The 16,760-nt window shown below is 37.9% G+C and overlaps 1 protein-coding gene across 1 annotated transcript in view; it reads right to left on the bottom strand.

The window, feature by feature from the left end:
- Positions 1-16,760, bottom strand: part of LOC126248259 (ornithine decarboxylase antizyme 1) — a gene marked incomplete at its 5' end in the record, with an annotated part of 49,231 nt that overhangs the window by 15,088 nt on the left and 17,383 nt on the right. The window contains one exon of the mRNA XM_049949110.1: positions 12,927-13,090. Coding sequence (XP_049805067.1) covers positions 12,927-13,090 — 164 coding nt within the window. The remainder of the gene's footprint in view (positions 1-12,926; positions 13,091-16,760) is intronic.

The raw sequence follows: 16,760 nt of genomic DNA, 5'->3' as shown, positions 1-16,760 counted from the left end.
GAAGAGCAATGCATTTGTACCTGTGTGAACATTCTTACACATTTTTAAAACACAGATGTAAGTAACATTCTATATATTTATTCTTTGTGTCTACATATTTATTTCCCTACATAGTCACCATTGCAATCAACATTTTTCCCAACAATATACCAGTTCGTTCAAACCTTCACTGAAGAATATTTGAATATATTGACAGATCAACAACTTTATGTCTGCCTGCATTGCTTCATCACTACAAAGTGAAGTCCTCGAAGGAGTTTTGTAAGTTTTGGAAAGGACAAAAATCTGTTGGGGCCAAGTTGGAACTGTATGGAGGATGATGGATGACAGTGAACCTCAAGCAATTGATAGTTGAAGATGTCACGCCACCCGTATGTCGTCTGGCATTGTCATGGTGAAGGAGAGGGTGCTCCATGAATGAAACTGTGCATTGAAGTGTGTTGTACGGTGGGTTGCTGCACCCAACTGTCTCTTCACAGAGAAATCATACTGAATCCATCAAAACATACTTTTAAAGTGAACATCTCCCCCCCCCCCACCTCCCCCCCCCCCAATGAAAGTTATTATGGTATCACATCTCACGATTTCTTGGCACAATTGATTAATGGTGTGCTTGTGTGTGTTCAGCCAAGTAGTAGTTCCCATATTTTTGCTCAGCATTTCAACATCTTCCTCAGCTGCTGCAAGCTGTGTTAATCATGTGTACTCCCTACCTATACTCCAACTTGACAAATATTTTTGATGAGTAGCAGTAGCAAGAGCACTGAAGCATGTAGCAGGTGATGGAGAGTATAACTAACTAACCGACACACAGTCTCTCTCTCTCTCTCTCTCTCTCACACACACACACACACACACACACACACACACACACACACACACACACACACAGAGAGAGAGAGAGAGAGAGAGAGAGAGAGAGAGAGAGAGAGAGAGAGATTTTTTTGATAGTTAAAAATTACCAATGTGAAGGTTCCCTATTACGTCTTTAAATGACATTCTAAGGCTAAAACAACAAATTCTTTACTATATGTTCCTGAAAAGTTGAGCTACATGAAGTCTTCTGTCATTACATTAATTTATGCTGGTTGTTCTGGAGTGGGAACATGTAGATTTGCAACTTCACATATGGCGTTTGTTGGGTGGTCACATGACCAATAATGGGACAATCATACCAGATATTTTGTAACCATTTTGCTCCACACATTAAATCACCACTAAGCAGCACTTTAACTACACTTATATTAACACACTGCATACAGCTCTGATTTTTTAGTTTCCACAACAATCTGTATTTATCAGTGTTAATTGTTTTATCATACAAATATGCTACTTCTCAGTAAAGATAAGCTCATCAAGCAGAGTACTAGAGCACACTGTTACCAGGCAGTCACGTGACCCACCACTATAGCACTGTAGTCACATGGCTAATCTGCAGCATTAGTGCTTGTTTATGGCACTCGCTACACAAGCTCATATGGACACACACAGCTGGCAGTTCATTCACTCGGTATCATGCGGCACTCACACAAGAGTGATGGGCAACAGCTGTGTGGTCTTGCCATAGGGATAGGGAAACAGACTATCCACATAGCTTTGACAGAACGTAGGGGCACTAACGCATCCGGCAAGCATTCAAATGCATTTCGATTTGGAATTTCTTTTGAGCTGTCAACTTCCATGTTTCTTATGGAGAAGTGCACACACTATACCTAAGATTCACTAAGTGTTACTACAGTATAATGAAAATTTAAGTGATAACATAATACGTAATGTTACTGAATGTCATTGTTTCAGTTGTGGAGCTGTATATTTCCATGAAATAAAAGCTGATGAATTAATGCTCGCTTTGAGTCAGCTTCTGAAATTGCAGTGACATTTAGACATATTTTGAACAGAATAATTTTAAAAGATTTATGTTGAAAGTGAAACAACACACTATGATTGTCAACTTTGTTTATAATTTACTAACAAACTTCAATCCAGCAACATCATAGCCTTTTGTGAATAAACTGGGCAAGTGAACTAGTTACATTTGATAATATGAACAGAAAAAGAAAGGAAGCATAAGGTGTAGTGGTGTAAAAAGTTGGGTATTGTTCGAATACATTACTCTCTGGATAATTATTCGAATAAGTAGGTCATTCAAACAAATTTATTCACCAATAAATTATCTATAAACTAAAATAACAAAGAAAATAATGCCACTATTTCCTTTGTTTACTTCTTGTACAAAATTAGTTTTCATTCCCTTGGTTCAGTGCAGTTTCTGTTTTATACACAACTTATCAATGATCTGTCCAGAAACGTGACTTTGTGGCTCAGCAGCTATGTTCCAGAATCCAAACTTCCTTCAAGTTGAGCAGAGCTTTCCTAACTTACAACGTAACAATTTAAACATAAAAATGCTTATAGGCAGACAACCTCAGCAGTTTGGGCTTTAACACTCTAGGCAGCAGCAATGTTAATTAGCCTATTTAATCAGCCAGCTGGTGGTTAGTCATGATTGATCAGCCAAGCACAATGGGCCTGGAATATGTTATGCCTTTCCATCACAACAAATTGACTAACTATAAAAATTATTTTTCCGTGATTTACTTTGTTTAAGCACTGCAGATTATAAATTCACTTCATAGATGTGGGAGCTTACAGAAAATATTGTGACTTGGCTATTTTTATGCAATCAATTTCGCATGAAACTCTCGTTAATAAAAATTTACAAATACCACAGAAAAGTGCCCAGTTAAACAAGGGTGTACTGTTGCCATGCAGCATTGAGACGAAGCATTTGGTATACCTGAAAATGTAATGTGCCCTTATGCAGGAAGGAGTTAAACAATAAAAGAACCTTTAAAAACTGACTGTCTCCGACTAGGCGGATTGTAGAATACACACTGACAAAAGAATGAAGAATAGAGAACATTTCATCGCCAATGGATGTTTGACATTAATTTGCAATTGCCGTGATAAATTCATGCCGTGTCTTAAATTAAATGTGCCAGAAAGAGATGGCTATAAATCTGAGGACATGTCTTATATCCCCCAGAAATGGAAATTCCCTAAGTCGTATAAGCTGTTGAAAGCCATCATGAAATCTCTTTCACAATGCTAAGGTCTGGCTGGTTCAACAAGTTCACAGACACTTAAGGCGGCCACAAATTCTCCACGAGACAGCCTGCTCACAAATGCTGGGTGTCACAGCACACCAATACACAGGCTGCTACAAAATGAGTGAACCAAGTGAAAACTCTGTGGTTCCTCAGCATTAATGTCACCAAACTTTTAACATCTCCTAAAACATTTAATGCAAGTTTGCTGGATGTCTGGAATCATCCAAAATGTTTTAGGATTAATTCTGGGTGAGATTGCCATTAGAATATGTAATAGTTTTTCAATCCAACATCCATCTATGCAATTATGTTGAGCACTGAGACTTTAAATTTTCGGAAGAGACATTGGGTTAGAGTATATACCAGTTTGTAACATTTCAGCGCACGCACGCACAACGTTTGTATTGTTAAGGTGTCAAGGACATTTCTAAGACTTTCACCTTTCTATACTAACTACAATTATTGCAGCAAAGTCTTACCTACAATTTAAAAACATGAAGTTCACTTCTACTATTGTTCATGACCAAGGGAGGCTTACAAGAAACTTCAGACATATAATAGCCACAGAAATGGCAAAGAAATCGGGCCATGAGCTTCAAATGACAGATTGATGTAAAAAGATTTTTTTAGGAATGTTATTTGAGAAGTGAAGCTACAACGGATCACAACAATTTATTTGCCAAAAACTACAGTGGAATTGACAAGATCTCAATTTTTGGTGCTGATGATCTGAAAGCCATATACTGAAGTCATGATTAAAGAGGAATTCAGGAGTGCATTGCATGTGAAGAACGTATTTCCCTTGGTGTCACAACAGTAAAGCTAAAAAATAACATCAGCTGAAGCTTTATTCTAAACATCTTATCACAAGAAGTTGTTCTGAAAACTAAAAGAAACTGACAGTACATTCATTTGATATATGATAAAGTATTGGAGCAGAGTTATAAATGCAACTGAACTTTAAATTTATCTATTATCCTTCACATTTTTTATTCACAGATGCCGAATAAGGGTTTTTATTCATGTAAGTGAATAATGTTTTGAATAATATTAGTTATTCATGAATAACAAATAGTAATTTATATCTGTATTAGTTATTCATCTTTTGTTTAAATTTCACCCAAGTCTAGCACTAAGCGAAGGGCATAGTGCGTGCGTGCACTATAAATTCACAGCCTGTGTGCAGGTGCATGATATCCACATGGCTGATGAGGCTGTGCCAGCTGGGTGTGTGCGCGCTCACGTGGCTGTCTTTACCTTCGGTAACTTCCACCAATATTTGCAAAGTGTATTGGTGCTTTCACTTGCACACCACAGGTGCATGCAGGCCACGTGGATAGGCCAAGCATTTGCAGGGCTCTACCAAACACTTAAGTCATGGCAGTGAAGTGGTGTGTGTGTGTGTGTGTGTGTGTGTGTGTGTGTGTGTGTGTGTGGTACAGAATCAGCACAGTACAATAGCCGTGCCTAAGACACCAATGTTAACGTAGTTACCGAATATGTTGTTGGATCAACAAGGACTGTCCAGCTTGTCTAAAAGGGAAGGTATACCATTCGCGTCACTTAACACAGCATAACAATAGCAGTCTTACAAAAATCCTAACCAACAGTACTGCAGACGAGCATCACACCTTGCCAATGACAAAGTGTCCACCCCCAGTAGCTGTGTGGTCAGTGCGACAGAATCTCAATACTGATGACCTGGGTTCAATTCCTGGCTGGGTCAGAGATTTTCTCCACTCTAGGACTGGGTGTTGTATTGTCCTAATCATTTCATCCCCATCGACACGCAAGTAGCCAAAGTGGCATCAAATCGAAAAACTTTAAACCCGGCGAACAGTCTACCTGACAGGAGGCCCTAGTCACACAACATTTACATTTTAATGACAATGTTTCAACCAGACAGAAATGACCGATACTGATGAATTCAGGTCTGTTGCTACTAGTTTCTGAGTAAACATGGCGAAGGGACCAGCATGCAATGGATACCTGTGGTTTAGTATCTCGCAAAAGGCTACTGTTCATATGGGCACATAGCCACACGTCTTTAGTGGGTCAAACAACAAAGGAACTTTACAGTGCACAGTGACCCGAAACACCATAATATTTGAAAAATTCAATACTTCACAGAATAGTATAGGTTGAGAGGTAAAAAATGACACGTGTGAAATGTCATAGGGCTTTATTTATATGAAAAAGTGCACAAAATGACCAACACATGGTACTTCATGTGATACACTAGCAGTAATTAGAACAACAATTTATTTTTAGCAAAGCTATTCTTTATAACAAATGCTCAACATGTCCTCAACAATACCTGTAGTTGAAGGACAATGTTGTGACTACCACTCTACAACATATCAGTAGGTACAATGAGAAGTTGTCGTACTACGACTCTGGCTCTACTCCCTCGGTTTACAATGAGCAACTCCCTCAGTTTACAATGAGCATGAGCCAAATGTTTATTTCAACATTCTCTGTGACCAAGTGTCCCTTCTTCTACATCTTCATGATGGACATTGTGCAAACACTCCTGTCTTCCAAGATGACAACAGCAGTCTTCACAGGTGTGCATCATACATTCCTGATTTGAATTCCACACAGGAACTGTATCACACTTCAACTCATCTACTGAAGCACCCCAATATCAATCCCATATGAAACATTTTGGACCATTTGTAACAGCAAGTGCAATGCAAATCAACATTCCCACACTTCAGTAACACTATGGGACCTTGTAATTAATGAATGGCCTCAGCTGGATGTGACATACATGAAAAAATTTCTTGACATTTCCTCGCCGTATTGAGGCCATTTTTCAAGAGAGTCACTGTTCAAAAAATTTTTGTACTGTATCCTGGAGCTGACTAATTCTTTTTGTTTGGTGTACTTCAATTGTAAGCAATAACTAACAATTGAGATGCATGGTCAGCTATCACAGCTTAAAGTTGAAGCCTCTCTATGGCAAGATCATTGCTTTAGTTCAATATACAACAAATTTTCCTGTCACTTTAAACAAACAAGTCTCCCGTCACGCATTAAGCTAGGAATACATTGCAGCCTACATGAGCAGAGTTTCATCCTGGCTTAGGATTTTGATTTTTTCCCAAGCTTCATTGTTTTTTATACTCAATTTGTCTGCTTGTTGAGGAGCTTATGTGATAACCATATTATTACCCCTTTCACTGGTGTGGGTGTGTGTACACATCCTCTTATACTGTTCCCTAGGTTTTGTGGATGTGTATACACACACTGCTTGGCTTTTCCTACAGTGCTATGTACATCTGAATGCGTAAGGGCTGCCGACCTCTCAATGCTGCAGATTAGTTACTTTGAGGTCTTGGTGAATAAAAGTTTCGAGTATTTATACAACATATGTGACTCATTGCATGCTATCACCTGCAAAAAAATCTCATTTCAATATTTTTAATAGTTTATGAGATGACTATTTTTACGACCATGTGATTCACAATGCGCATCTACATCTACATCGACATCCATACTCCGCAAGCCACCTGATGGTGGATGTGAATCTGAGGATTGCACCTGACTGTCCTCTGAATACTAAACCCAAAACTAGAGAACAAAATGAGAGATTCTTCTGCTCTCAATTTTAAATAAAATTTCAATATCGTATCTGCATTTCATTCACTGCAATGTACGAGCTAAAATCGGCCACATGCAAAGTTTACATAATACATTTTTACATCTGTGAACACTGACATTGTGCAATATTTTACTTAATTTGATACAGCACAGTAAGTATGGTGAAAATTTAGATCTTCATCGAGTCAAGGTATCAGACTAAGGTGTGCAAAACAAATTTTTCACCTAATAGTTTTCAAAAAGTCAGAAATATTTCATATTGGCCAGAACACTGTCTCAGCACAGCCATCAGCATTTAGCAAGCAATACAGCCATAATGAAAGCCATCTCAACATGCAAAGAGCACGTCTGTAGCAGTGAAAGGGTTAAGATGGTTTTTTGTATCATACATGTACAAGCGGCATCTGCTGTTTGGTAAATGGTTTTCAGAAAATAAAGGAAAACAGTGTTACAGAATGATAACTGGCCTTCAAAGCAGTCACCACCACCAGTTACAACTCACTTCTGACAGCATTTGTAAAACTGTTGAAAACTGTCAACAAACACTTCTAGAGGAACCTCTCTCAGCACTATGCTCACAGACAATGACTGTGCAAAACATAAACCTTTCAGAGCTAATTTAAGGCAGGAAAATAAAATGTCTGTCAGCATCAAATGTGGAGAATAAGGAGGGCTTTGAACAGTCACTTTGTGTAGTGCAAGATAGTTTATCATGCAGAGATTGCAGATATCCAACAACACATGATCACATTGCTTTAAGTGGTTTCACGAGGAAGCAATAGCTGTTTTCAACAGCTTTACAATCTATGTCAGAGTTGTGTTGCAGCTGATGATGATTACTTTGAAGGCCAGTAATAGTATTTTATTTGCAACTCTCTTTTCCTTTATTTTCAGAGTCCATTCACCCAACTTTCTAGATACACCTTTTATTCCATATGTATACATGTACTCTATATGGCCCCATGAACCATGGAACTGGCCAAGGTGAGGTGGCTTGCTTATCTCAATGATACAGATAGCTTTATCTTAAGTGCAACCACAATGGAGAGGTGCTTGTGGAGAGGCCAGACCACCTTGTGGTTCTTGAAGAGGGTAGCAGCCTTTTTACTAGTGGCAGTGTGTCAGTCTGGATGATTGACTGGTATGGTTTTCTAATATGAGCCAACATGACCTTGCTGTGCTGGTACTGTGAGCGACAAACCGAGAGGAAACCAAATGTTAACTGTAAGGTTAAATGATGATGCATCCTGTTGGGAAAATGTTTTGGAGGTAAAAACAGTCTTACCTGATTCACATCTGTCAGCTGGGACTACTTAGAAGGACTGGTATTCTACAGGTCACATGTGGAATTGTTAGATCCCGAATTAGGCACGTAGGTTAGAAAATTTAAAAAGACAAGTGGATAGATTGGAGTAAAATGCAGTAGCAATTAGTGAAGTTCGGTGGCAGGATAAACAGTACTTCCGGTTAGGGGCATACGGGGTTATAAATAAAAAACCAAATACGGGTAATGCAAGAGTATGCCTAATAAGAGTAAGAAAACAGGAATGTGGGTAAGCTACTAAGAGCAGCATAGTGAATGGTGTAGCCAAGAGACACTAAGCCAACACCCACCACAGTAGTACAATTTTGTATGTCAACCAGCTCTGCAGATGATTTAGGGATTGAAACAATGTGTGATGCCATAAAAGAAATTATTCAAACAGTCAAGAGAGGAAAATTTAATTGTAATGGGTGACGAATTTGGTAGTGGGAAAGAAGGGGGGAAAGGAAAAATAGGTGAATATGGACTGGGGGAAGGAATGAAACAGGTAGCCACGTGGTAGAATTTTGCACAGAGCCTAATTCAATCATTGCTAACACTTTAAGAATAATGAAAGAAAGTTGTACACATAGAAGAGACCTGTAGACATCAGAATGTTTTAGATTGATAATATAATGTTAAGACAAAGATTTTGGAACCAGATTTTAAATTTTAATATATTTTCAAGGGCAAAAAAGGACTCCAAACAATTTATTTATTGGTTAAGAACTGCAGATTAAAATTGAAGAAACTGGAAAAAGGTAGAAATTAAGGAGATGGGACCTGGATAAGTTGAAAAGATCTGATAAGAGTTTCAGAAGGAAAAATCAAGCAATGATTGACTTCAACAGGGGAAAGGAATACAGAAGATGAATGGGTAGCTTTGAGAGTTGAAGTAGCGAAGGCAGCAGAAGATCAAAGAAGCAAAAAGACAAGGCCTAGTAGCAATCTGTGAATAACATAAGATATTGCATTTAATTCATGAAAGCAGAAAATTTAAAAATGCAGAAAATGAAGCAGACAAAAGTAAATACAAATGTCTTTAAAAAAGACTGACAAAGTACAAAATGGCTAGAGGACACACACAAATCTATAGGACATAAAACTAGAGAAAATATACATAAAGCCTACAGGAAAATTAAATCTTTGAAGAAAGTAGGAGCAGCTTTATGGACATCAATACCTCAAATGCAAATCGTGTACGAAGTGAATGAAAAGCTGAAAGGTGGAATGGATATACAGACGGGCTACACAAGGGAAATGAACTGCAAAGTAAAATTATAGAAAGGGAAGAGGAACTAGACAACAATATGGGTTATATGATACTGTGTGATGAATTTGATAGAACACTGAAAAAGCGAAATATAAACAAGGTCCCTGCAGAAGCTGATGTTCCCCCAGAACTGATATCCTCAGGAGAGCCAGCCACGACAAAACCATTCCACCCACTGTGTAAGATATATAGGACTCTCAAAATAGTCAAGACTTCAAGAAGAACGTAATAATTCCAATACCATAGAAGGAAGGTGCTGACAGGTGTGAATATTACCAAACTATCAGTTTAATAAGTTGTGGATGCAAAATACTAACATGAATTCTTTACAGAAGAAGAATAATGGAAAAACTAGTAGAAGCCGTCCTCTGGGAAGATTAATTTGGTTTCCAGAGATATCTAGGAACATACGTTGCAATACTACAACTTCTCTTAGAAGATAGTTTAAGCAAAGGGAAACTTGTAGCTTCTGTGGAATTTAGAAAATGCTTTTATGAATGTGGACTAGAATACACTCTTTGAAATTTTGAAGGTATCAGGGGAGAAAGGTTGTATACAACTTGTACAGAAACCACTTAGCAGTTATAAGATTTGAGGGGCATCAAAGGGAAGCAGTGGTTGCGGAAGGGGTTACACAGGGTTGTCACCTATACCCTGTGTTATTCAATCTGTTCATTGTGCAAGTGGTAAATGAAACAAAGGAGTAATTTGGGAAACAAATTTCAGGGAAAAGAAAGAAAAACTGAGGTTTGCCGATGACACTGATTTTCTGTAACTCTGAAGAGCAGTTGAATAGAATTGATATTATTTTGAAAGGAGGTTATAAGATGAACAACAACAGTAAAAACAAGGGTAATGGGACACAGTTGAATTAACTAAGGTGAATCAGAGGGACTCAGATTATGAAATGAGACACAAAGTAGTGGAAGAGTTTTGTTATTTGGGCAGTAAAATAATGGATTATGGCCAAAGTAGAGATGATATCAAATGTAGACTAGCAATCGCAAGGAAAGTGTTTTGAAGAAGAGAAGTTTATCGTCAGATATAAATTTAAGTGTTGGAAAATCTTTTCAACAGGCGTTTGAGGTATAGTCTTGTACAGAAGGGACATGTGGTTGATTGGGTGTAGTCTTTTAGAGGACTGAAACATGGCCAATATGCGGTTCAGAAAAGAGGAGAAGAGAGGCTTTTGAAATGTCTTACTACAAAAGAATGCTGAAGATGAGGTGGATGAATGATGTAACTAATGAAGAAATGCTGAACAGAAATGGGAAGAAAAACTGTGGCATGAATTGACTAAACAAAGATCAGTTGATAGCACACATTCTAAGCCAAATTTAGGATTGCAGGGCAGTGTGGGAAGTAGAAACTGTAGAGGGAGACCAAAATAAGTGTGACAAGCAGGTTTAAATGGATGCAGGTTGCAGTAACTATTTAGAGCTGAAGATGCTTGCACTTTGGAATAGCTCTGAGAGCTGCATCGGACAAGTTTTTGGATTAAAGACCACAAAAACAACATTATATATGACCTGCATCTTTACTGTGTAGTTTCACAGCTGCGTAAATGTCACTTTTGGGAAATGAGAACTTCACTCTCCCTCTTGGGCTGTTACTTTATCAGCAAGCATCGATGTTCATCCTCAGTCTTTCGCGACTGAATACATGAATAAAACATTCTCCGTTTTCAAGCCATGTCAATTCGAATAAAATCCTTGAGCTTTCGATGACCATCTCTGCCATCGTCATCAGGAGTTCACTGACTGCCAGGGGTGCTACAGTTTCTCGCTTATATAGGCATGATGACATCATCAGCAGCCAATCAGATAGACCCAATGTGGTGTGCGCGCATAAGTCTACCTGCACAGCTAGCAGAGCTATTGCCCGTGGCAGCACCAGTAACGTCAGGTGGCGGGCACCACATTTGAAACTGCCACTCCCGCGTCGTGCATCTGTCTTTGCTTTCTTTCAATGTCCATAGCCCGCCCCCATATCCTGGTGAGTGTACCCTTGGTCTCCGTTGAAATTACTGTTGTTTAAACAGATCTCAGTCACTTTCTTTACAACAGAGTCCCAATATGTAGACGCACGAGCCAACACTTTTGTATTTTCAAACTGTATTTTATGTCCATTTTTTAGGCAATGCTCCGCTATGGCCAACTTGTCAAGCTCCCTTTGTTTTATATGGCACTTGTGCTCCGTACAACGCTCTGAAACCATGCGAATTGTTTGTCCGATATACATGCTGCCACAGTCACAGGATACACCATACACTAAGAGCAATATCATCTTTAACAGAGTGCAACATATCTCATATCTTCGGGGTGGGCCAGAACACAGGTCTTAGCCTATGTTTCTGCAGCAGACGTCCTAACTTACTGCAAGTTGCTCCACAGTATGGCACGAATACAGTCCATTTGGCCTCTTCCGATTCACCAGGTGCCTTTCGTCAGCAGCCCTTGAAAGTGTTTGCGATGTCTCTTTTGTTGATATCATGCCTATAGAAGTGAGAAAACGTAGCAGCCTCGGCAGTCAGTGAACTCCTGACGACGATGGTGGAGATGGTCATCGACAGCCCGAGGATTTTATTTGAATTGACACTGCTTGAAAACCGACTATTTTTTATTCAAGCATCGATATTGAGGGAGGGAGGGAGGGAGGGAGGGGTGGCAGGGCGAGGGTAAGTCTCAAGAGTATCTTACATAGTTGGTGGAATAGTTTTGTCATTGTTGGTTCTCCCAAGAATCTCTAATTGTAAGGGAATGTTTTCTTTTCCCCTTATGTTATTCAATATTCTCAAATTATTTTTGCACATTTCCCAACTCTACAACTACATAATACTGTCCTATATATTCCTTCCACCTTTCAGCCTTCCCTTTACTTGTCATCTGAACTATTGTACAGATGCTACTATGTTCTGCAAAGACCTCTCACTTTTCTATAGAGGGTTCTTACCTCCCCCTCAGTTATGTATGCTTTTACATTTCTCCTTAGCCATTTTGGACACTTAAGACTAATTCTTTGGACACCCATTCTCTTTTGTGATGCCTAAATCCAAAATTAAATATATTTGCTGGACCCTGTCTTTTTGTGTAATTGTTTCTCTGCTGTCTTCACTGCTACTCAATCATATTCTATTACATTTCCCTTCATTGTTGCCTAATGCTCCCCTTGAAACACTTAACTTATGAATGTTTCAACTTATCCAGGTCTCATCTCTACTTACAATTTATGTATTTGGAATCTTTATGTCTTTCACTGTTCATTCCATGTTAAGAACATGTTTTACCTAAATCTTTTTTCATCATTTCTAATGCCTATCATCAATGTAGACAAATATGTAATTCTAAAAATTTAAGACACTCTTGAGACAAGCAATGGTTGACATAATTTGCTATGGTAGGGAATGGGATTATAGAACAATCAGCAGAATTCCTTTATTTTTACACTTTTATCATTCAGACAACCTTCATTTATTCAGAAAAGGGAACACTGCAATGAATACAACAATTTCATTATAAAGGTAATTTGATGCTAAATATATCAGGGATGTTGAGTAGTCTGTATCAAATTTACCTGAAATTTCCTAAGTGAAATATTAAATAGCTTAAAAATTTGTATGAAAAAGTAAACCAACCCTTCTTTTGATCCTTCAGGCAAAATACACCCTGGCACTTGTATATACAGCCGCTGTTTCCATAACACTGTTTCCCAGCTTACTTGTGTATTTTCTGTTAGCAGTAACACGAAAGTTAAACGAAGAGATTCATGGTGCTCTGCTGCCTCTAGCAGTTCTTTTTCCTGTAAAATAACAAAATAAAGAAATTTAACGTTCAGAGTACATAAAAATGAAATTGATGCATTAAAAAAAAAAAAAATCACAAAATTATTTCCCAGGTGCCAATTTTGTTTGCTACCTAGTTAGACGACTGCAACTATCTTTATTGGCTTGCAGTGCACTTGTCAGACAATACAAAGCCAAAGATGAACACAGTAAATGAATTTTTAAGGTAATCTGATGTTTAATATATTAGTCACAGATGGGACACACTACTGTCAGATTTGAGAGGATGATGCACAGCCTCCACGGCAGGTGTAATATTTCTTTAGTTTCCAAGTTGCAGTTTACTGATTTACTTCCCTGGCACCACACGTGTCCAGAAAACAATTCTATCCAGTAATTTAGTGACTAATACTGCCTCACTATTTTCAAGACACTAGTGAACTGCAATATGAAATTGCTGAGTATTACACTTACAAAGTCCTCTTTCTCCTCCCCCCACCCACCCCCCACCCCACAATACTTACAGTTTTATCTATCATCCTGTTGGAAATCACTTGCAATGCAAACCTCACAGCAATATTTCAATATCAGTAAGCCAATCAGTTCTTACAACAACATCCAAAAATACCCACAGGTAAGAGTAACCACAGAGTTGTTATAGTGAAATCCATATCAGTATGACAATTTTGTATTAAATGAAATGATAATTAAATGGACACTCTAGCTGCAAACAGGCGTTGATTATCATTTCATTTCTAGCAAAGCTGCATGGTCATCCACGGTAACTGTTCTTTCGGGAACAGATAATACCGTCATATATAATTTTGTATTAAATCTTCGAAGCATCCTACAACATAAAGCAATTTGGAGATAACGACAACTAAGTAAACAAGTCAACAGAACAATGCTCTAATGTGTGAAGTTACATTTCATGATGTCTTCATCTGACCTTTTAGCAGACAAGTTATAAACAGACCAAATATTCATCATTTGGACTTGCTGCTCTTTCATTTGCCATGTTTGCAGTTAAGAACCCAGACCAGTTCAGCATTTTCACATAAAAACCATTGCTGTGGGGGTGAGGAATGAGCATCATGAATTAAGATTTATAGCCTCGCCAACCCACTGAGCAATCAGGACCATATCCGTTACTGATTCTGTTTTTGTGTTAAGAAAGTGCCATTTGCTGACATGCAGCATACAGTACAATGGTTTGAAGAGCTGATGTTTGTGATATTCATATACCCATTCCCCACCTAAAGTTCAAATAAATTACAACTATGACAGTTCAAGTTGCTGGAAATAAGTTGATATATGGCATTAGATTGAGTATTATTACACAAATCCTGTAAGTTAGCTGAAGTTTTAATGTACAGACCAGTGAAAACTTCAAAACCTAATCAACTAGTTTATTTGATAAGTGTGGAGACTGACAAAAATTAGATAAAAGTGTTTATGTAATTTATTCATTTAAATCAATTTATCCAATATGCATGAAAGTCTTAAAGAATTTTTTTTGCACAAGTTATTTTCAAACTGCTTCTACAACTATCTTTGGAATAACTTTTAGTTTTCTCAGCAATGTGTGTGATCTTATCTATGCTTGTGAAACAGTAGCCCTTTAACGTTTTCTTTATTTTTGGGAATAGAAAGTCACAGGACCAAGTCTGGTGAGTGTGGAGGCTGACGCGTCATTACAGTATTGTTTTTGGCTAGAACTTCATGGACAAACAAAGTGCGAGTAGAATTCACTGCCACAGTACAAATGCCACAAATTGTTTTGCCACAAACCTCCACTTTTTTTTGCATAGCTTCACACAAATGTATTGAACTTTTAATTAGTACTCTTACTAATTATTTGATTTTGTGGCACTGTGCCATTCAAATCTAAAAACACACAGTAAGCATAACCTACACATTTGATCGCAACTGCCAAGATTTTTTCCCACCTATGATCCTAAATTCTTCTACGAAGATGATCGTGGCTTAGTTTCAACATCGTATCTATAAACCTATGTTTCATCAGTCATTCCATGTCAAATCAACACAGGTGCCAATGGATCCTCTTCAATTTTCATAAAATTTGGTGTGTTCATTGTACATGATAAGGGAATGAACTACCAAATCACAGAATTTTAACGCAAGTCTGGAAAGAGCAATGACCACTAAGTTCTAGAAAGTGCGGAAAATTTGACAAACACAGCTGACAAAATTGACTGTAACTTATGTTCTAATGAAGATAGAACAGTTAACCAGGTAATTTTGGAAAGATTTTTAAATAAACTTTTCAATGATATGCAATTTTTATCATATTTGAAGGATGTACACAGTTAAGGTCAGTGATCTTTACCTTTGACCTTTAATATCTCAAAATATGTTACCTTAAAAAAAAATAATTGCTTTTCAAGTTACACTAAACATCATAATAAAATACCTAATTTGGGATCACAATTGACTCAGCAAAGATATATACAGCAATGTGTTTTATTAATGCAAAATAAATTTTAATCAGATTCCAACAATGACACAAAGCACTGAAAACCATGTTTATTGTTAAAAAGCAGGTGTTATAGCACAGTAAGTTAGTACAGTCAACAGGCCAATAGCAAGCATTTATAATATGCAAGGTCACACTAGGGCATCTGACCTTCAAAAATGCAAAATATGAAATAACCACCCCAGCTGAACACATGCTTGAAAGGCAAGGTAAACAGGTTCATATTTACAGAAACAAACATGACAAGTGTATCATCTAGACTTACTATGTCTCAATACTGGGAAGCAACATATAGCTTTGCCTATGCATCTTTTGGTGCAAGGAAATACTGTTGCTGTTCTCACATCAACCTTTGTTAAGACTGTACTTGCCCACAGGTAAGATGTCAGGTTTCTTACAGTATACATACTAGGGTGAAGGCCCATGAGAATGTAGGAAACTAAATGGGACCTCACTAGTACCTGCAGTAACATTCAAAACACATTCAAGCCACCAGTGACCTTTGTACATGCATGCAGCAAACCCTGTGATATCACCCAGGTACAAGTCTTGTTGGGTCCTAGTTAGAGATTCATTTCTGATGTCTGGTGAGTTGAAAACTTTTGTCTGAATATTCTAATAGCCTGTGGGAATAACACATTAACTTGGGGGGATATCTGCAGTTGTGTGAACTTGGGCAAATTGCTCTTGAAGGACAGATACTTCATCATACTCACTGTTAGTTGTATAACGAAAGTGACACACTGCAATGTTCTTGAAGCACCATTCAAATAATAGTCTGGGTGTCAGTTTTAGATGCTTGGCAGACTGGCATGGGCAATAGTCTCCTGATGATACCAACAATACCATCACATGGTCCTTTGCTATGTGATGTGGCAAAGAAATGCCACTCTGCAGAGATATTTAAATCAGCCTAATGAAAAGTTATGTTAGCAAAATTCTTGTGATTCCTATACTGCACAGCAGCACCCTCTGAATAGTAGTACACACATTTTGGTGCTCTGTGGAAATGAGATCTTGTAAAGCTAACCAAGTGATGGTGAAAAAGATGAACACACACTGTGTCACATTTAAGGTATACTGCAATTATAGCAAAGGAAGTGTGATGAAGTGCATGGTTTTCTGGATGTCTATAATAAACAACAAATCTATGAATGGTGGCCTGTGAATTGTTACAATGACACCCCTGC

Source organism: Schistocerca nitens, chromosome 3, assembly GCF_023898315.1.
Source record: "Schistocerca nitens isolate TAMUIC-IGC-003100 chromosome 3, iqSchNite1.1, whole genome shotgun sequence".
NCBI classification, from domain to species: domain Eukaryota; kingdom Metazoa; phylum Arthropoda; class Insecta; order Orthoptera; family Acrididae; genus Schistocerca; species Schistocerca nitens.
This window is presented reverse-complemented; position numbering and strand designations above follow the sequence as displayed.